Source organism: Lissotriton helveticus, chromosome 2_1 (assembly GCF_964261635.1).
Source record: "Lissotriton helveticus chromosome 2_1, aLisHel1.1, whole genome shotgun sequence".
Lineage (NCBI taxonomy): Eukaryota > Metazoa > Chordata > Amphibia > Caudata > Salamandridae > Lissotriton > Lissotriton helveticus.
In genome coordinates, this window is record NC_136059.1 from 2,059,444,038 (window position 1) to 2,059,465,928 (window position 21,891).

Here is a 21,891-nt window from a genome sequence, read left to right on the forward strand (position 1 = left end):
CAGGATTGATGAGGCCTTCCATAGGAGTGGCTGATAGGAACATATGTGTCCATTTTAGGTTAGATATAGATATACTATACCTAAGTAAGGGGTGGTTACACCGACTTACCCCAGCTGAGTGATCAGCCAGTTGTGTCAAATATGGAGGCCAGGCCAGGGGTGGCACAATACGTGCTGCAGCCCCTGGTAGGCCTTTGGAAGCACCTATGCCCTGGGTACCTGGGGTACACTGTTACAGGGGCCAATAAGGTGAACCAGTTCCAATTGTGTATGTACCTAAGGTACATGGAGTCCATTTTAAGGAGAGAGCAATTAGCCTGGGGCCCTGAATAGCAGGATCCCAGGCCAACTAAAGTCAAAAACCAGCTAAACACCAGGCAAAAAGTTTGGGGGTAACCATAGTCAGATATCCACCTTCCCACACAACCCCCACCCCAAACGAAAGGAGATAAGGCTATCCTTGACCAGGTAAGCCTATATTGCCTAAGTTGCCATATAAGGAAGTACCAGCTCTGGCTTGGTTACCCCTGTCTCATGGTCCACTAAGCAATCCCTCGCCCTAAGGGTATCTGAGGGTCTCCACCATAGGGAATCTCTACCTGTGGTGTGTCTTGGCAAAGGTAAAGGCTGATGTTGAGATGGAGTACTGAAGTGAGATTCCTCTGTAGGACTCAGCTTCCTCCAATCATTTCCCACCATGTAGGCCTTTCTTTCTTTGACTGAGTTGCACTATGCTCTCAGGGTCAACCTCTGGCTACCTAAAGCTGGAGGCTGGGTCCCCTTAGTTGGCTTACTGGAGGGACAGTTCAGGTTTGGGCCCTTTGGGTCCCAGGTTTGGCTGTGCCCAACAGAATCCATCTGTGGGAGGTCCCTAACTAATTTTAAGGGGGATCCCTCAGGAATTTTTAAAGTTTTCACCTGGCTAGGGCTGCTAGCCCTGGTGCCCCTAATCTGTTGATGGGGGTGCTTTATTTGACAGGGGGCCCTTTGGGGCTCACTGACCTTCTTGTCCTCTGCAGCCTTGGGCTGGCTGAGGCAAGGTAGAGAGGGGCAGGTTACCTGCTCCAGACTGGGTCCCACCTTGGAAGGGTCCACTGACATCAGGGGCTCTGCCAGGCTAGGCCTGACTACCTCTGGGGCAGTTTCTTCACAAGGGGTAAGATCAGTTCCCTGAGGAGGCTGATCCTTTCCTAATGTCTGGTGGGAGGGAGATTTCTCTTCCTCCTCAATGCTCTCTGTTTGTGTGGAGTGATCCATAGTTTCAGGCTTCACAACACAGGAATCAGTTTGAGTTTGGGCTGTGGCCATCACAGCCCCACCAACCTTTTCAGGAAGGGACTCAGTTTGGGTATGGGCTGTTACCATAACAGCTCTGCTAACTTTCTCAGGAAGAATTTCTACTGAAGATGGGTATGAGGTTTGCTCAGCCCTACCAACCTTTTCAGGAAGGACATCTTATATTGGGGCTTTGGCCAGCATAGCCCCACTAACCTTTCCATGGAGATTTACCATTCTAGAATGGGTTTCCTGTTCAACCTCAGCCCAGGCTGAGATTTCCAAATCATTACCAAGTAGGCAATCTACAGGCAAGTTTGCTGACACTGCCACTCTCTTTGGGCCAGTGACACCTCCCCAGCCAAGATTGACTACTGCCATGGGATGTTTGGTCACTATTCCATCAATGTTTGTCACCTGATATGTGGCATCAGGTAAAAGCTGCCTTGAGGGGACTAGACATTCAGCCACCATGGTGATGCTAGCCCCTGTGTCTCTAAAGGCCTCAACTTTCAAGCCATTGATGAGGGGCTCCTGTCTGTACTTGCTCAAAGTGTTTGGGCAAGCAGTGAAGTTGGCAAACCCCATGCCAGTTTCATAGACAAGAGTATCGGAGGTAGGGGACCTGGTTAGGCCAGAATTCACCTGTGTTCCAAATGTAAATCCACCTAAATTCTTGGGGGTGCTCCCACCACCTGGGGGACCACTGCTAACAGTGACAGGAGGTGTTGGAGCTTTACCTGGAGGTATATTTTCCTTATTGCAGGCCCTAGGGCAACTGGGGTCAGTTTTCCAATGGCCAGGCTTTTTACAGTTATGGCAATAAGGCTTTTTCTCTGTGGAGGAAGTGTCTTGGGACCCACCCCCATCCTTGGAGTTTTGGGGCCCTGGGGAAGTCTTCTCTTTTGATTTATCCCCACCCCTCTCTTGAGGCTTGGTAGTCTCTTTCTTTTGGTCACCACCCTGGTTCTTAGGCCTGATCCTGGTTCTGACCCATTTGTCTGCCCTCTTACCCAATTCTTGTGGAGAGGTCAGATCAGAGTCCACCAGGTGCTGATGTAGAAGCTGATTTTGACAATTACTTAAGATTTGCTCTCTCATAATTAAAGTATACAATCTTGTATAGTCTGTAACCTTACTTCCCAGCAACCAGCCCTCCAGAGCCTTAGTGGCACATTCAACAAATTCAGACCAGTCCTGAGTCTGTATCTTCTGGGTGTATCTGAACATTAACCTGTACTGTTCAGTGGTTAAGCCTAACCCATCAATCAGAGCACTCTTCAGGACCAGGTAGTCTCTAGAATCCCCATCACTAACTGTGAGGAGTCTGTCTCGGCCTCTACCTTCAAAGGAGAGCCACAAGATTGCTGCCCACTGCTCCTGAGGGATCTGCTGTACTCTGCAGGCTCTCTCAAGTGCAGTCATCCATTTGTGGATGCCATCCCCAGTCTTGTAGGGGGGCACAATCTTACTCAGGTTTCTATTGTCATAGGACCTGTCTTTATCCTTTTGGATATTGCTGCCACCAGTGGATCCTAATCCACTGTCTCTAGGCTGCCTTGCTCTAGCAAGTTTCTCTTTGGCCAGGGCAACTTCTAATTCTTGCTTCTGGATCCTAAGTTCAGCCTCTCTCATTTTGGCCTCATGTTCCCTTCTCTGAGGGCTAGTCAACTCCCTTCTGGAGTGACCATGAGAACCTCTAGAAGCATGGGAGGTATTGGATTCACCTGAGTGATTTCTCCTCCTCCTGGGCTCCTGGTTAAGTCCACTTAGGGGTCTGAATGGGTTGGACCCACTTTCCGTCCCAAATAAGCTTAAGTTAGCCTGGTTAAGCCTGCTGACTAACACCTGGCTATTTCTCTCATCATCAGACCCACTTTCCTCCTCCTCTTCCTCTTCTTCCTCATCCTCAGGCTGAGTATCTCCAGTGACCTGGTCTTCCTCATCTATCTGGATGACAGGGACAGGGGCATCAGTGTTATCATCTTCTGTGGGAGAGCCTCCATCTCCATTCCCTGAGGGGCCTGGTTGGAGGTCTTTAGAGCTTCAGACTTGTCTAAAAGCTCTCTGAGGTGGGCTGCTGTAGGGGTAGGACCCGTTTTGATTCCTCTTAAGGAGCACAGCTGCCTCAGTTCTTTAAAAGTAAAGGTAGCAAATTTGGATGGTGCCCTTGGAGGGTCAGTCTCAACAGAGATAGGTCCAGTGGATCCCTCTGCTCCAGACATTGCTCTAGTGTGGGTGGATATGTTGCAATCTACCTACACTGGTGTTTACCTACTAAACCTATCTAGTAGTTGTAGTCAGGGTGTGCTATTCCCTATCCTCTACAACAACTAAGTTAAGTAGAACTTAAGTATACTAGTCTTGTTTTAGTGTACCTATCAGGTACCTGTATGATCTTTCAAATGATACTCTCAAAGATTGTAATGGTAAAACAACAGCAAGCTCAAATCCCAATCCGCTGCTCACCAATGTGAGAAGTTGGCCTGGTATATGATGCTCACTAGTTCTAGTGATCACATTGTACCATGCCAAGCAACCCTTATGGTGATGGTTGTAAGTCAACCTTATAGACAAGCTATCCTAGGGGTAGCATGGACTAAGCAGTCTTAGGCTAAACTCTGTAAAGGCATGTGAAGCAAGCTGTTTTACCATACACAATCCCCTTGAATACCAAATGAAAGGACACCACACAGATATATATTGAAAATATATATAGATTTATTTCTACAAATATCCCCTATACTCTTTATGAGCACAGAAGCAAATGCGTTAAAACAAAAACACAGTTTAAATATACAAAAGTTGCACAATTTGGATGAGCCCTAGGGGCCACCTAAACCATATACTAAAATAGTGGTATAAGAACCACTATGGGGAAAGGAAAGAGGCCTGGGGAAATCGCTGGAGCTGTTCGGGACTAGCAGTGATGAAGTCGGGAAAGGCCCGCGGGACTCGGGTGCAGCGCTTAAAGCTCACGCATGCACCAATGCAATGTCAATGGTGCGTAAAAGTTACAAAGTTAGTGTTTTAGGAACCTTCCGATGGACCTACAAGGATAAAACTTTAGACACAGGCACTAGAGGTGTACACCAGTGTGGGAACACCGGCGTTGCTGAGTTACCTCACCCACAGGAAGCGGGTGCACGGGTGCGAAGTAGTGTCGGGTTTCGTCACGCAGGTCGATGGTGCTTGGAGCTGAAGATGCTGCAGGCGAGTCGTCGAGGAGAGTTCCGGTGGATCCAAGGGTGGATCTGAAGAGGTGAAGACCTGAAAGCAGAGGGGACAATGTTCAAAGTCACTAGCCAGTGACTCCCGTGGAACCAGGATGGAACCAGGCAATGTCGGGTGCAAACAGGTGAAGAAGTGAAGATTGTCTCTGCAGCCACGTGGACACGAAGAGGTCAAGGACGTCCAGGCGTTGGTCACGAGCTGTCCCACGAAGGCTCTAGCTGTTGGCGGTGTCGGCTTTTTGATCGAAGCAAACAGGCCTTGGCTAATGCAAGCCACGCAGGAATCGATGCAAGCTTCTCACTCGGACCAGCAAGGTCAGAGCGGGTGCTCCTTTTCAGGGGAGCAAGGGCCAGTCTGGAGCAACCAGACCAGCGGTGCAAATCGTAGTTTTCGTCACCAAGATGGCCGCTAGCCACGTGGCAAGTGGCCGGGATGGCGCGTCGAGTGGCAAAGTGCAAAAGGGCCCCACGCAGATCGTGGAGATGCTGGGGGCTGATCTTCGGTGCAAATGCTGCTCGGTGTCGGGGCTTCTCAAACCCCAAAGCACAGCGTCGAGGGTGCCTCGGGTGCTGCGCAGTCAGCTTCTCGGGGGTCTTCCAAGATGTCCGGTCCCACGTCTCTCGGTGCCTCCACGGGTCTCTTCTTTTCAGGGACTGTGGATCGGGCTCTGAGATGTCTGGGTCTTGTAAGGCTCTGGGCTCGGGCTCGGGCTCCGGCAGGAGGCGGCGGCAAAGCAGACGTCGAGTTGCTGGTTGGTGCCTGTATTCACAGGGTGGGCACTCCTTGGCCACAAGGGAGATTCTCTTCAGTCTTCTGTGCAGCAGAATGTCGAAGTCCAGTTTTCTTCTTAGTTTCAAGTCGAGTTCAGGATGATCTGAAGTCTTGGGACACAGCTCCTACTCATATTCGAATTCTAGGGGCCGGATTACCTACTAGGTCCCTCCTCTGGGTGGGACCAGGAAGGGGGTGGTTACACCCCCTTTCCTTTGTCCAGCTTCGCACCAAGACTGGGGCTGGAAAGCCCCAGCACCGCTTTGAACTGGCATATGCACAGGGACTACAAACATCAAGGGGCCAAAGGGGGATTTGGACAAGGGTACAGGCTGCCCCCCACTCACTAGACTCCTCAAACCACTGTGCCTGCCCTTACAAATAGGTGAACACTACCACCTCTTCGTTATTTTTATTGTTCTCAGTAGTGGGTATATCTATCTCCTACTACCTATTTCATTATCTCACATCACTCTCTGTGTGGATATTCATGTATAAAATCAAACGTGTGTGTGAAAACTCGTTCCCTGCGCTGCTCTAATGACCTTCTCTACCCTTCTCTAGTGGAAAAAAGGGGAGGGGGGTTGGCAACGCCTCACGGGAGTAACCAACAGGGGGATATGTCAAACTGGTACTCGCTTGACTCCCCACTATATCATCATCAGCAGTTGCCAACCATGAAAATAAAGGGGATAAAACTGTGCACAAAAGAAAAAACTCTGTGTAGTTACGTGAGTGACCCTTTAAGCAATAGGACCTTTCCTCCAAAATATGAGTTATAGGACCTATTCAAATAAAAAGAACTGGGCTCCACTAGCACTTCCCACTTTATTCTTTGCCGTGTGCCTGTTCTAATAAAAACCGACATGTTTCATCGCCGCTTTATACATTACCGGCGATTTCATCAGGGTTATTCTGGGTCAGCGTGATTCTTGCACTTATCTTTTGATTTTCTCCCTTTATTGTACCTAAATGCACATATGGAAACAAAAAGTGTAACACACACACATATATGTTTATTCACCATGGTGTCTCAAGTGGGTAAGTTCTGCCACCATTGCGGATATCTTTCTTATATACATTACCAGGTCGCCTTATGTTATGGTGCATACCAGGCTCCCGTAGAAGAAAATGGTTTTAAAAGAACCCCTTTTATCCGTATGTGGGTTCTTGTGTCCGCCCTTTGGTCGATATCTAAAAAATCTATTAAAATATATACATTTTTGTCGTTTTGTGCTCATTGCATTGATTTTCATAGGTTCCCTTGCTGTTAATTATCTCGTGAATGTTCCTCTCGATATTTATCAATTGCACCTTTTGATGTTTGTCTCTGTGATATTTACATCTCTAGTTATCGTGAAGCCCTTGCCCCTAGAGGTGCCTGTTGTTCTATGTCACTAGCGCGTGTTACTTTTAGCACCCGCTGTTACTTATTATCTGACAAGACCATCGAAAAACGTCGATGCGTGCCTGCCGGCACACTCGGCGTTCTACAGTGTTGTTGCCCATTCAAATTTCCTCACGTATATCTCTCCGTCTCGCCCATGTCGCCTGCGTGCTCCTTACCGTTTGTGCAGTCAGTTGTGGCCTCCGCTCACCCTGCTCGTTCACGTTAGTCGTCGGAATTTCTGTTTTTAGACAAAACCGGCGGAACTTCCTGGTCACGTGTCTAATGCATTTTCTGGAGGTGACGTGATTTTCTATACTGTCGTGTCGGCCATCTTTGAATGGGTCCCTGGCTACAGTATTTTACCTGGAGTTCATTACGATATCAAGGTTTATAACATTATTCAACCGTGATACTATTGGGGACATGTGGATTTCTTGTGAGTTAATGGGTCAGTCATTCTCTTTTGCGTCATAGTTTGTAATCAGTGGTAGAATAAAATCATTCAATAACCCGCTCTGGTGTTCTATGTAGTGGGTGCATCTAGCTCTTACTATTGTAAATATCGGCCTCATAATTTGTGATGGTTTAGATTTTGTCTACCTCCATCGGTGTTCAACACACTGTGTGTGCGTATCTCCTTCACAATTTTTCTTTTTAATTGAATAGGTCCTAGAACTCATATTTTGGAGGAATGGTCCTATTGCTTAGAGGGTCACTCACGTAACTACACAGAGTTTTTTCTATTGTGCACAGTTTTATCCCCTTTATTTTCATGGTTGGCAACTGCTGATGATGATATAGTGGGGAGTCAAGCGAGTACCAGTTTGACATATCCCCCTGGTGGTTACTCCCGTGAGGCATTGCCAACCCCCCTCCCCTTTTTTCCACTAGAGAAGGGTAGAGAAGGTCATTAGAGCAGCGCAGGGAACGAGTTTTCACACACACGTTTGATTTTATACATGAATATCCACACAGAGAGTGATGTGAGATAATGAAATAGGTAGTAGGAGATAGATATACCCACTACTGAGAACAATAAAAATAACGAAGAGGTGGTAGTGTTCACCTATTTGTAAGGGCAGGCACAGTGGTTTGAGGGGATATGCACAGGGACACCTTGTGTGCCCCAGGCATGTCTGATTCTATTCAGCCCTGTCCTACCCAATACACAAAACCCTGTCTGGGGTGGTGCTAGCACCTCCCAAGGCAGGAAACCCTTTGTCCAAGCCGCCCTCGCTGGAAGGACTCCCAGCAGCAGGAGGTCAGACTTGTGTCTGTGGTGGCAGCATCCATTTTGTGATGCTGAGGCTCTGTTTAACTTTAACCGGGGTTCAGGTTATGTACATGTCGTATCCCTCTAGAAGGGTGGAATGCTACCCCCGTCGCCAGAACTGGCGAGGGGGTAGTATTCCAATTCGTATGACACCTTACTCGACATGTTTTGATAAAGCCAAACCAAAGATAGCATTTAACCGCGAGGTTCATAATGCACTTAAGAGTATATGGTATGGCAGTATCATGAAACAGCTAAAGGACTTGGTTCCGAAAGCTGCAGACAGGCTCAGCTGATGCCAGAGCACCATCCCACATATTTCCAAGCACTCTGCCTCCAGGATTGATGAGGCCTTCCATAGGAGTGGCTGATAGGAACATATGTGTCCATTTTAGGTTAGATATAGATATACTATACCTAAGTAAGGGGTGGTTACACCGACTTACCCCAGCTGAGTGATCAGCCAGTTGTGTCAAATATGGAGGCCAGGCCAGGGGTGGCACAATACGTGCTGCAGCCCCTGGTAGGCCATTGGAAGCACCTATGCCCTGGGTACCTGGGGTACACTGTTAGAGGGGCCAATAAGGTGAACCAGTTCCAATTGTGTATGTACCTAAGGTACATGGAGTCCATTTTAAGGAGAGAGCAATTAGCCTGGGGCCCTGAATAGCAGGATCCCAGGCCAACTAAAGTCAAAAACCAGCTAAACACCAGGCAAAAAGTTTGGGGGTAACCATAGTCAGATATCCACCTTCCTACAGTCACTCCCTGTTGCAAGTTGTCAGAAGTGCCACAGGTCCGACTTTGATTCTGCCCTTCATCACCAGATACAGCCGAATGTCCTGGTCCCAGCCGGCACGCACCAACGGTGTCCGCGCACTAGTTCTACTGCTGTAGCGTTATGGCAACCGGCTGATATTCTCACGAGCGGGGGTGGGGGGCAGAAGGGAGGGGGGTTCCATACCCGGCCTCTGACCCCCGCAGTATTTCGCCTTCCCCCAGTCGGCGTGGTTCCCAATGCCTCTACAATGCTCGACTCCGTCGATGGTGTAGGGCCGTACTCAGCAACTGGAGTTGAGTCTTGAAGTCTCCCCACTGCGCCTCTCGTCGCTGCCCCTTCGCGCACAAATACTGCCTCGTCCCCGCGTCTCAGTCTGCACTCTCTACCACCGGGTGCCGGCCAATACTACGCACAACTCCGAAGTAGGGGGGGTTTGGGCACTCTCCGATTTTCGAATTGTGAGGGGCAGTAGTAGGGCGGGGGGAGACCGTGTCAGAAAACTGCCTTCGTCCCGCAAGCAGTGGCTCCTGTCCCGGATTTCAGCCCTGTGATGCGTGCAGTTGCCAGGTGGGGTTCGGGTGGATCAGTGCCCTCATGAGCCGTGCATCCAGAGTAGCGTTACCCCTGAAGTCTCTCCCAGGAGGTGTTAAGTCGCACGTCGGTGTGGGCACAGCAAGGACCGCCCCCGGGACTTTGTAAGGCTGTCCACTCACTGTCTCGCAGCCTCTTGCCCGCCGTCACTACTCTGCTGCAGTCTGTCGCCGCCGCACCTGTACTTCTGGTCTGGGTTGCCAGCTAATCGAGGCCCCGGTCTCTGGAGCTGGAGTAGGCCGTTGTCGGACACAGGCCGGGTCCGCCACTTCCCGGCTGCAGTTTCGGATCAAAGTACCTGCAGTCGCAGCCGCTCTGTCCCAGACGTCGGTCCCAGCCCTTGGAGTACCGTAATATCACGGATCATGTGTCGGATAGATGGGAAGGGTTATGCTACCCTCGGAGCCTCTCAACTAGGCAGTAATTTCACACGGCCGCTAGCCACGGCCCCTTGTATCCCTTTTTAGATCGGAACTCGTCATCTCCCTTTTTCCCTCATAAATCCGATAAACTATTTACACAAGCAATGAAACAACACAAACTCATAGATGCATAGAGGCTCTGCAATCCCACCTTGAGAGAATATTCCTTTTACTCACCAGCACATCATACTCAGTCACGCCTAGATAATTTTTTGTATCTCATAACATCTCTCAATCACTAGTGCCGGCGGATATTGGTTCTATACTAATATCTGATCATGCCCCCATCACTATTCACCTTGATGTTTTGCATAAACCCAAATTGTCCCGGAAATAGCGTTTTAATAACGCCCTACTTATGGACCCGGTTTTCACATCATACTTTACTTCTTTTTTTAACGAATATTTATTTTTTAATCAGTCGGATACCATGTCTTTTCATGTGGTTTGGGACGCCTTAAAGCATCAGCCAGAGATTTTATTATCAGTTTTGTCTCTAAAAAACATAAAAAGGAACAACAAGTCACAAACGCCCTGTTAGCCTAAATAAAGGAATTGGAACACTCGTATTACTCCTCCAAATCAAAAGCTTGTATATCTGAACTCCTAAAAGTCACATTTCAATTTAACCAGGATACTAATAACAGTGCTTCAAATTTTTTATTGAAATCCAGCGCAAAATTCTATGGTGGTCAGAATAAAGCTTGAAAATTATTGGCTAACTATTTAAAGGTTAAACTAAACAAACTCCATATAGAATCTATTTTTGGTCAAGATGACTCACTGAAATTCAAAGATGAAGAGATCCTGAATGAATTCCTTCACTTTTATAAATCACTATATACATCTGAAACCCTTTCTTCTGACCACTTTATCTCTCAATTTCTTTCCAAAATTTGCTGTTCCCCTGACACACGCCCAGATTTTTCACTATTAGAATTTGACCTTGCACAGAAAGAACTTCATGCTGCTTTAAAAATACTCAAAAAAGATAAAGCTCCTGGCCCAGACGGCTTCACTGTGGAATTCTTTACTCATTTCGCACACGCACTTACTGATTCCCAAATTACATACCCTTATAAATGCAATTATACAGTCTGGAGAGTCTACTGGCTCTTTTTCCGATGCTCTTATTTGCCTCATACCTAAGGATGGTAAAGATCCCCAACATTGTAAAAATGATCAACCTATCTCTCTGGTCAACATAGATTACAACATTTTTTCAAAGACTCTAGCATTACGTTTAGAATCTCAGATTCCTGATTTGCTGGGAACAGAGCAAACCGGCTTTGTAAAGGGAAGACTCATTACAGACAACACTCACTTCGTTTTTTATATCCTCTCCAAAGCGTCGCAAACCTCTCATTCCTTGGCAGCCATAGCTTTGGATGCAGAAAAAGCATTCGATAGAGTCGAATGGCCCTATATTTTCATACACTTCCGTGGTTTGGCTTTGGTCCAAATATTATTGCTTTAATCTCTATTTTGTATTCTAATCCAAGAGCAGCTGTAACAGCGAATGGTGGTATCTCCTCCTATTTAAACTTGGTAGAGGAGTTAGACAAGGATGTCCACTCTCCATTCCTTTTTAATCTCGCCTTAGAACTTTTTTTGCTAAGGATTCGTCAGAATAATAACATTCACAGCTTTACCTTTAAGGAGAGTAATATTAAAATGGCAGCTTATGTTGATGATGTGCTTTTATTTCTTTCGCAACCTCAAGTTTCTCTCCCCGATGTTCCAGAATAGGTTGACTCTTTTGCATATGTTTCTGGATACAAATTGAATAAAGACAAGTGCGAGATACTACCCTTAACAAAATACACTTTTAAAGCGGACTTTGTTACTTCAGGTTTCGCATGGAGCCCCCAATTCATTAAATACTTAGGACTACACTTTCCTTCATCCATATCGGGAACAGTATCACGCTGCATGGAAAATTGCATACAAAGGTTGTCCTCTTTAACAACGAAATGGCATTCCCTATACTTGTCCTGAGGGGGTCGTTTAGACACCATAAAAATGATGCTTTCCCCCATAGTTTTATATACAATTTCTAATATTCCACTGTTGATTCCCCTCAAATATTTTAAAAAACTTAATTCCATCTTATCTTCTTTTTTATGGGGAAACAAGAAATCACGTATGTCCATCCAAAAATTGATTCGTCCAAAATCGGAGGGTGGGACATACTTTCCCGACATTCCTATTTACCATAAGTCCTTCATAAGAAATCAGTCGTCACGTTGGCTCTCTGATCCTTCCATAAATTGCCCTCTTTGGGCTACACTTGAACGATCTTTTATTTCTCCCTTCTCCTTTCAAGAATATTTATCATTCACACGCAAGCCGCAGTCTGTTTCCACTCCCATAATCAAACATACTTCCAAGATTATTCCACAGACCCCCTTGAACTCCTTTCTCAATTTTCCTATATGGCACAACGTTTACATTTTAATAAACAATAGACCTTTATTTTGGAAATCTTGGAGATGAGGCTTGATTTGGGTGAATAAATGATATAATCAGGATGAGATCATACCCTTTGCACAAGCTAGCACTGTTTTTGGCTTCCCTTCAACTTTTCGCTCCAAATATTCTCTCTTAACACAAACTATCCAATCTGCTTGCCTACAGTACACAACATCCCATCATAGTATTCCTCCTGAACTTGATGATAGAGCTAAATTGCGAACCCTCCTGCTTCATGAATCTAGGGCTTCCACTGTATATAAACTCTTACATAGTTCACCTACTCCAAGAAACAAAACTAAGGTAGAATTATTGTGGGAAAAGGAATTTGAAACTTCTGCGTCTGTGGAATTTTGGGATAGAATATGGCTTACATTTAGGAAGTCTTCTAGAGCTGCAAACACCACACAGACACTCTTTTTCATATATAATAGGCTCCTATTATCTCCACTCATCCTCAATGCAAGACATTCTGATTTCTCGGATACTTGCTGATCTTGCTCGTTGTCACATGCTGACTTATTTCATTTGTCCGTCACATGTAAGTTTGTCCGGGTTTTTTGGGAAAAGGTATGGTCACACCTTAATTCGATTTTTCACTCCAGTCACTTCTTCTATATTTCACATATATTTTTAGGTAGCTTATCTCCTATATGGGAAAATTGTGACTCCAATGGAAAAAGTAATTGACTTGTTATTAGTAGTGGCCTTCCAACAAATAATCAAGAATTGGAAAGATTTCACTAAATTATCATATCAAGCATGGTGGTATGCTGTTTTTTACAATCATAGGCTAGACACAACATTTGTGTATTCGATACATATGGCATCCAAACGTTTAGACTTGTGGGCACCAGTTACACTGTTCCTGGATACAAGTGCTAGATGCTATGTGCTCCCTACGCCTCTACAACAAGAAGTCACTAAACCTCCATGACTTCCTCCATATTGTTATTCTATAGTTTTATTTGTACTCTATGTATTATAACATTTTGTAGAACATAATTATTTCTCTTTCTTCATACCGATGTACCATACGATATTGTTATTTTACATGCATATGATATGTTTGATTGATTTATTTTACACTCTTTGTGCTTATCCCTTCCAACTGATACATTGTATGTAACCCTTTTACTTTCACTGTTCTTATATTTTGTACATTAATATAATCCTTTATCTTAATAAACTTACTTTTGAACTTAAAAGAAAAGGGAAGGTATCCAGCATAAAGGCTTGCTGAGTCAGACTGCAAAAGACAGGCCATGTTCAGTGGGTTACTGATTTTACTCAATTGCTAAATGTAGGAAATTGGCCTTTTTGTAACATCACCCCCAAACTTTTGCCCCAGTGCTGATGATTATGACTCTGAAAGTGCACTGAAGCCTTCTAACTCCCTAAATATCATGTATGTGAATTGGCAACCCCAATTCACAAGGACTTTAGCCCCCTTATAAGCTCCTGGTTAATGGTACCAATCGTACCTCGGGCATGGCCGTTAAAAGGGGTACCAGGGTCTGAAGCACTGTGTGTGCCACCCTGCGTGACTGAAGTAAACAGAAGACAGGAGTATGTCATTGCAGACTTCATGAGCAATGCAAACTGCTCAAACTCGACTTTGCCCTCACAATGAGTGGCAAGGTCAGAGCACGTTTTTTTAATATATGTCAGTCACCCCTAAGTTAGGCCTCCTGAACCCAGGAGGCAGGGTGCAATATATGAAAGATGAGGACATATAAGTTTAAGCTTATATGTCCCTTTAGTAGCATCTTTCCATTAATGGCTACTATAAGTGTTATGGGGGCCATAGGATAATTTAGTCGGGCACCCTTGGGTTGCCAGCTCCATTATGGTCCCACTGAAAAGGGTCACGTTTGGTATCAAACAACTTGTCTCATCAGACCTGATATGATTCTCATGTCCAATTTGATGTGACATGCACCCAAAGGTGGGCATCTAAGAGGTTGCCCACCTGGTTGCCCCAGCCTTTCCTGTGCCATGGCTGACAGCCTGCAGCTGTTGTCGCCAAGACAGTAATCTGACCCCCCTGCCAGGAGGTGTTACTACTCCCCAGAGTCAGAAACAAAGGCCTGGCCATGAAAGAGGTGATACCTTACTACCAGACAAGATGGCTAGTGAAGTAGCACATCAAGGCTGTGAGCTTCAAAGTTTATATTGCCTCTGATATGCATCCAGGCTGCCTCCCAAAGGAAGAAACGTCCCCCCCCCACCCTCAGGCAGGAAAATTAGCTAGTCAGGAGGTGTACACCCCAGAAGGCTAGCCATACCTCTAGGGTGTGCTACCTGATCTGTACAGCCAAGGAACGTTTCTGCCATTTTTAAAAGTGGCAGAATAGAGGGTTCTGGGTAGCAAAGGTGTCACACGCCCCCGGATATGGTCACCTCAGGGGCAGATTAGCTGCTGGGGCTACTAGCCCATTGGCTATTTGCACTCCCACCCCTACATCTAGGAATTAAAGAAGCACCCCTGGCACCAGAACCTCAGAGATTATTCAATTTGCACCAAGGACAAACAAAGAGACCCAAGTCTGCAACTTCAGGACCTGCACAAAGAAATGTTGTCATTGTGGGCAATTGCCTCCCTTATATTCATGTGATTAGTGACTGTACACTCCCAAAATGACAACCAACGCAAAATAGCAAATAATAGAGGGATGTGTGGGGTTTGGAAAGGGTCATGTAAAGTGGGTTTTAATGTAGGAAGGCTCACCCTGTATAAAGACGAGCAAGGGATCCGTCCAGGATGCCCAAACAAGGTCGCAGAGCTGATCACCAGAAAGAGTCTGCACAGCGACAGGGAGCAAGCCTGATTGACGGGTTATGCTTCGAAATTATATATCAGAGAACAAAAGAAAGGATAGTTTGGTTGCTGTATACATACACTGGGCCGGAAAAGTATCAGTGAGGGTCTCAGAGGAGAGACCCGTGTCCATCCAGTCAGAGATGGTATTCTAGCCTGAAGGATGGCCTGCACTAAGAACATATGTACACATGAGCTGTGTAGAGATATTGTCACCTATGCATAACGAGCATGATGGGTTGAGAAAAGTGGACCTCCAAAGGGATGTAAAGAAAGGACTAAATCACAGATCAAAAGAAAAGATTTGAAAGGAAGCGGGGAAATGAAATGAGTACAGAGTAGAGAAAACCGTGAAGGAAACTAGGGTACCAAGAACAAAGGAAGAGGAGCTGGAGGCTCTATAGAGGAGAACGTATTGAAGAAAGGAAAAAAAGGTAATCAACAGAAGAAAGAATAATAATATGGGAAAAGGAAAGGAAAACGAGGGTGATTTGCAGGTGATATTAAAAAGGCACAGTAAAGGGGGCTGTCCAAACAACTGGGTTCATATTCTAATGTGCAATTGCGACTGTTTACATGAGAATCATGGTAATCCGTACATCCATTGTATTAAGAAACTGAATTCCATTCCACAATCCATCTATAGTCACATTTGTTCCACAATAGTTACAGGTTTACTCCTCTAAATGTTTACTTAACTTGTTCTATGCTCTGCCACCTACGTTCTATTTCTGTATTGATATAGGCAATGTAGTATGTGCCTAGAGAGACATTCTCTGTACTACACTAAAGTCTACTTTTGTGTTAAATAATACTACCTTTTGCATGGACTGTCAGGTGTAAATCTTGTTGCATGGACAGAAACTGTATAAATCACATCGGCAGGATGGCAGTTAGTGTGAGGTCTCAAAATGTGGGTGAAGTTACTATGTGTGACTCTACTGGGTGAGGTAGCTGTTTGGGTATCCCTCAAAGGATGACCCCATCATTAGCATTTTCGTTGGGTCTGTACCTAGCCAGTCGTAAACTTGGTTCTGCTTTGTCCCCTTGCCTGGCCCTGTTTGATTGCTTGTCTTTAAAAAGGTGCTTTTTCACTTGCTCCAGCAGGGTTGCCTGTACAAGGAGTTAGCTAAAGATTCAGAGAACATCACAGATTTTTTATTTTTAAATCAACCACAAAGACGTCGTAACAACATACTCTCCTTTTAGAAAAGAATTTTCAATCCTGTAGAATTTTGTTAATATTTTTGTTCTGTTCAATAATAATGAATTCTGCAAGTCTTCTCTAACTTTGCTAGGGCTTTTTGGCATGCACTAAAGCATCTGATTTAACATTTGCCGTTTCCAGCTCTGCTATGCGTTAGAGCTCTTTTCATACTGTGCTCGAGAACAGAACGTCATTCCCCAGCATAATGCAGCTCCCGGATGGAGGACGCCATAGCTAGAGGGCTGAATTCAGACTCACATTAAGGATCAACTTTAAAAGGACAGGAGCAGTGCTAATGGGATCACCCCAGCCTTGAGCTAATCTGTAAACACAGGAGCATGGATAGTGGTTCGGGTACATTTTTTAATTTTCTAGATTCTCTAACAGAATCTGGAAGGTATTGTTACAATGCGGCAGTGGTGCAGTGCTCAAAAGTGAGGGATCACTAAAGATTTTGTTCATATAAACGTCCGATTAATTGGGGGTTCTCTAGAAGGGATGCTGATAAACTTATAAAGTGGGGTTGCCATCTGGCACACCAGGAGCAGCTACAGATGGGTCAATGTTCCTGACAACCGGCCCACAACTTGTTGCAGCTGTTTCCTGCCATCTGGTGGCAATTAGAATTTTGGTACATGAACAAAGATCATGCCGCCAGCTTCTGATCTCATTGATTCTTCTATTAATAAGGGCATTACAACGCTGCTGTATGCGAGTCCACCTCTCCTTCCTAGTCGCCATTTCTAATTCAATATCCTGTAGGATTAATCTCTTTCTTTTGGCTACTAATTTGCCATTTTGAAAATGTGATGTGCGGTCATTCGACCCGGATTTCCTCTGCACTCCAGAGAGCATGTTTCTAAGGGGAGCTGAATGGATTGAAAGAGTAGAGTGTTGGTAAGCCTCTCCAGAAAGGCACAATAAGCAAGTTGTACCTCTGCTTCGTATACTGCTATGGGTTAGACAGTCACCTCACAGTCATGCTAAACATTATTGCAGCAGAATAAAAAGTGGGGCACTGTTGGTGCTCCTCAGCTCGACAGAGTCTACAATTCACTCATTAGGTTCACAGAAACCAATTCCTAAAGGAAAGATAATTAAAACGTTGCCCTTTATTGCCACCTAATGTGTATGTGTTCTTTGAGCAGACAATCTTGAACGTCCTTCATAATGAAATCTGCATGCCACTAATAAATTAGCAACCTGCAAGTCAACAAGCAGAGAAATTATTAAATTGGGAAGGATTCTTATCCAACACACCACACCCTCCACTAAGATCATCCTGAGAGAATTTGTCAATAAACCACTCTGGGTCTTTCAAGCAGCATAGTATACAATCTTTAGATAACAATACAAACAAAAGAGGACAGGATCATCAAGCAGGAAGTCTACAAGCTGGATGACTGAATACCCAGAGCACACTGTGTAAATGGGTCTGCTCACCTGTAGAATGCACCAGCAGCGGGAGTCTCTTCACGTGCCTTGTGGCGCGGTATAGGGACAGGTAGCCACGGCTTCTCACTTTGCTGTGGTGGTACTGTAGGTATCGCTCATGAATAAACTGCAGGACCCACATGATGACTTTGGCAGTGAGGATAACGGTCTGCAGTTCCAATGGCTGGATATATGGCTTGCACTTGACCTCTTCACCAGGAAGTGAACACAGAATGCCCGCTACAAACGCTAGCACTACAAAGGCAACCTTTACAACGGAGAGGAAAGAAAAATACAAAAATTAAAACTAACTCTGGCATCTCGTTTCAAATTGCGTTTCCATTTATAATGCTTTTTCAACTTCGACCAAAGATTTACTTTTTAGTTACAGTATTTGCATATACCCGCCTCTCCCCACGCACACACAACCGTGCGCATTCTGCATGGAAATATTATCTGAAGTCATAATTACTTCTTGAAACAGACCCAACTTTAAAGGAAAGCCATGTGATACCAGAGCGGTTCCCGCGGGTTTAAATTTCAATTTACAAGCTTTAGCTTCTTAGATATTTCTCTGCTTGCCTTAAGTGTAAATGTACCAATTAAACAAACTTGAAATCAGAATGTTTCTCAGTGGTTTTAAACAGAGAACAACTCCTGGCGTCACCCACCGGTGGGGCTTAGTGTGGAAAGCCGTGATTTAAAGGAGCAGAAAAGACAGTTAGGCAAAGTCCAGACTCTGAAACAGTCACAAATAAAGATAACTTTCCATGCGACAGTCTGCGCACGCAGTGTGAAATGTCTGTCTTGGCCGGGTGGATTTGTTTTATGGAGGGGCTCTAATGAGCCGTCACCCTAGGAGTCGGAGCGTTTAACACAGTCTTGCTATCTCAGCTGAAATCTGTGCAGAAAACCCAGCCCTCTGCTGCTACAGAGAGCCCATCCATCCAGATCAGGTTTCACTGCTCCCACACTACCGAGACGGGACAAGTTTTGACTGCAAAAACCAACACTGGCGAGACCAACACAATGGAAAACCAACCACGCTAGCAGACACCAGCTTTGTATCGCCTCTAAATTCCGACTTCTTAATTATCTAAAGAAGATGTGTGTTCTTTGAACAGACTACAACATGCTCTAGAAGGGAATAGGTAAGCATGCATACTGTTAATAATAACGCACAGCCTGCGAATAGCACGCAGATAAAAACATAAAACACGTTCAAAGGTCTTGCTATCAATCGAGCTAAATCAGTAAAATATGTCAAACAAATTGAGCAGCTCTCTAGCGTACTCAAAAGAGATGTCCATTGTTAGGTCTGGCTGCAAACTGCTTTTCCCTTTAGTTAGTTATACCTATTATTTCCAATATACAAAGAGGTGGCTGTATGCCAGCCACTTGATCATAATCGGATGACTTTGTTGTCTACCTCAATTGTCTCCACTTGACTCAATGGGTTTCCTCCCTATTGGATTAGGAGCTTTTTAATTTCACAGTGGTCTAAACGGCTGACTTGTATCCGTCCCCTGTTGACTTTGCTCACATTCGGGGAACTACTTTATTCTTTTAAGCACTCCATAGGAGTGCACATACTTTCGTGGTCCCGCCCCATGTGCTCCTGCCTGTGGAGTCTTGGGCCACTAGGCCCACATGCTGTATAAAAACCACACGGACACAGTGGTAAAGTTGTGGAACTGGCCAGGGCAAATTTATTAACAGGGTCACCTGACTTGTGACGCCTGTGATGGGTGGGTGTTAGTGTAAGTGTTGAATAGGGTGAAACACTAGAACGTGTCCAGCCGAACACTACATCCCTCCCAAACTTTAATGAAAAGAAACAAACAAAAGTCCAACCTGTAAGAAAACAAATAAACAATATACAACACCAAATGAGTCTCTTCAGGCCGGCATCCAGGCAGCGCTGGAGCTTTGGACCGCATGGTCAGGATCATGGCTCGAGTCTGGGTACCACGGGGGTGGACGGCGTCCCCCCACTAATTTTACCGGGTGGACGCCGTCCCCCCTGCCAAACAGCTCGACTTCACCTTTTGGCCTCTCTGGGATGAGATCAGAGCTCACAGCACGCTGCTCACATGCTGACTTCTCAGATGCAATCGCATCTAAAGGGAGAGCGAGGGGAGGCAATGTGAAAAATTAGTACGGTCTGGTAAACATTATCTGCGCCATCTTGCCCTTTTTTTTCCCTGATGCCACACTTTTTGTCGTGCGCGCCCGCCATTTTAGGTGCCTCGATCAGAACAACCCTTTTGCATGCCACTGGCCCCCAGCATAGCCCTCCTCCCTCACAAAGCCCGCACTCTGACAACCCCCGCTCGCACATGCCTTGGATCATAAAACCCTCTTCAGCGCAGCTCTGCCTCAGAACCCCATCCTGTCCCCAGCGCGACACCTCCCTTCCTTCCTTTCATGGTCCCAGGCCCTTTTTGATACAAATCCCCTTTTCCTGTGTGCCCGTTTGTCTTCCTCGTTCCCAGGCCGACACCTAGCTCTGCCGATACTGTTCCTTGCCCCTCCCCGTACAGTAGAGAGCTTCCCTCATCAAAGGACCCCCGAGTTGATCAAAGCCCTCACCCTATGAGATCCGACCAAACCCCCACATTCCATGAATCGGCGGAATGTCCAGCTGCGCGGTAGTCATCACCTGTTGTGACCGGGGTGAGGACTTCAACTGTAAATGTGTGTGGGAACGGGCCTGAAGGGGAGATTCGGAGGATATCCCTCCGTACATCAAAGCATTGCCAAGAATGTGTTGTATGTAATAAAGCAATAAACCTGTGTATAAGAGGCCAGGCCTCAGAGATGCGGTTAGAGCACCTCATGACGATACCTGCTGTCTGAACTGATGTGTTCTCCTCCGGAGAGAATAAACCTTGTTTCCTGCCTTCCCGTCTCCAGCGCCTGCCTCTTCATTGATTAATATTTCGTGGGTTAAAGAGGCGATACCGCCGGGCAAATATCGATTGTCCCTGACGTAGTTTTAACAATTGGCGTCCCAAACGTGGGGCCCATCAGTGACTCGTGGATCCAGTGGGAGAGGTCCTGACGACAGAGTGAACGACTGCAACGATCGGGAGAGCTCTTGCCCAATAGACCCTCGTCTGGCAGCCGATCATCCGAACTTCACTGGTTCCGAACAGACCTCTCCCGAGTGATCTACGGTCCTGACTGGGAACCATCAGGAGTGCCGCGAGGAATACGAGGAAAAGAGGACGATCGGGCGCTGGATTCGGAAGATAGGAAACTGTCCATACGGTCCGGGTAAGGTCGTTTAGACACGACAAATCACGAAATAATTGTTTAGTTGTTCAGAAAATACTAGTATTACTCTTTGTTGACCTATTTGGAGATTCACTGTCTGCACACGAAGAAACAGTAGGCTCTTTCTCTTTGCAAACAGTGAAGGATAGGTAACGCAGCCGTCGCGCCTATCTTTCTCCCCCACTGAATCGATTATTTATTAACGGCCACTGATTAACTGTTTTTGACCCCGAGCTACTGTTCGCGGATTGTTTTCTGGAGATTCTCTGTCTACAAACAGGAAAGAACAGGTTCCCCTTTGCAGATAGTGAAAGGGTAGAGGACGCAGATCTTTTGCGAATCTACTTATTCTTCCCACTGGTCCTCTTTTTGTTCATTTGATATTGGTTCATGAGGTATTCACTGTGTGCAAACAATGAAGAATAGAAATATTCTGTCTAGTCTTTGCACACAGTGATAAGATAGGCAGTGCTGACTTTTGTCCCTCGTTGTGAGCTGTCATGTCTGTCTTCTCCCCACTGGTCGATAGCTGGTTCAGCCCGGACCGTTTATTAGAGGCGGATCATCTAACTCCGCTGGAAGGCACCCCTAACTATGGATTAGTTACCATAGCCTATAGTAAACTGTGGCACAGGTATACCAAAGAAAGTCAAGAGAAACAGTGGCCACTGATAGGATCCTTCGATCTTGATAAAATAGAAACGTTAGAAATAGCCCTTCGTGAAAATAAGACAACACCTATTATGCTCGACTGCCTCGGTATGTGGCGCAAAGAAGCAATGCAACGAAAGAAAAGAGACGAGGACAGAGCAGGTAAAGGAACATATCGACAGGACGATCCCAGGACACAACGTCCCGAAAGTAATCCCCCGACACCACGCACAGGACGGCCAGACTTAGGGCAAAACCAATGTGCTTTTTGTAGATATGCCGGGCACTGG

The 21,891-nt window shown here is 45.8% G+C and overlaps 1 protein-coding gene across 2 annotated transcripts in view; it reads right to left on the reverse strand.

Annotated features, from left to right (window-relative positions):
- The window catches only part of TMEM192 (transmembrane protein 192), a 419,027-nt gene that overhangs the window by 283,978 nt on the left and 113,158 nt on the right, over positions 1–21,891 (reverse strand). For both annotated transcript variants that reach the window (XM_078677020.1, XM_078677019.1), the window contains exon 3: positions 17,681–17,939. In XM_078677020.1, the coding sequence (XP_078533146.1) occupies positions 17,681–17,939 (259 nt within the window). The remainder of the gene's footprint in view (positions 1–17,680; positions 17,940–21,891) is intronic.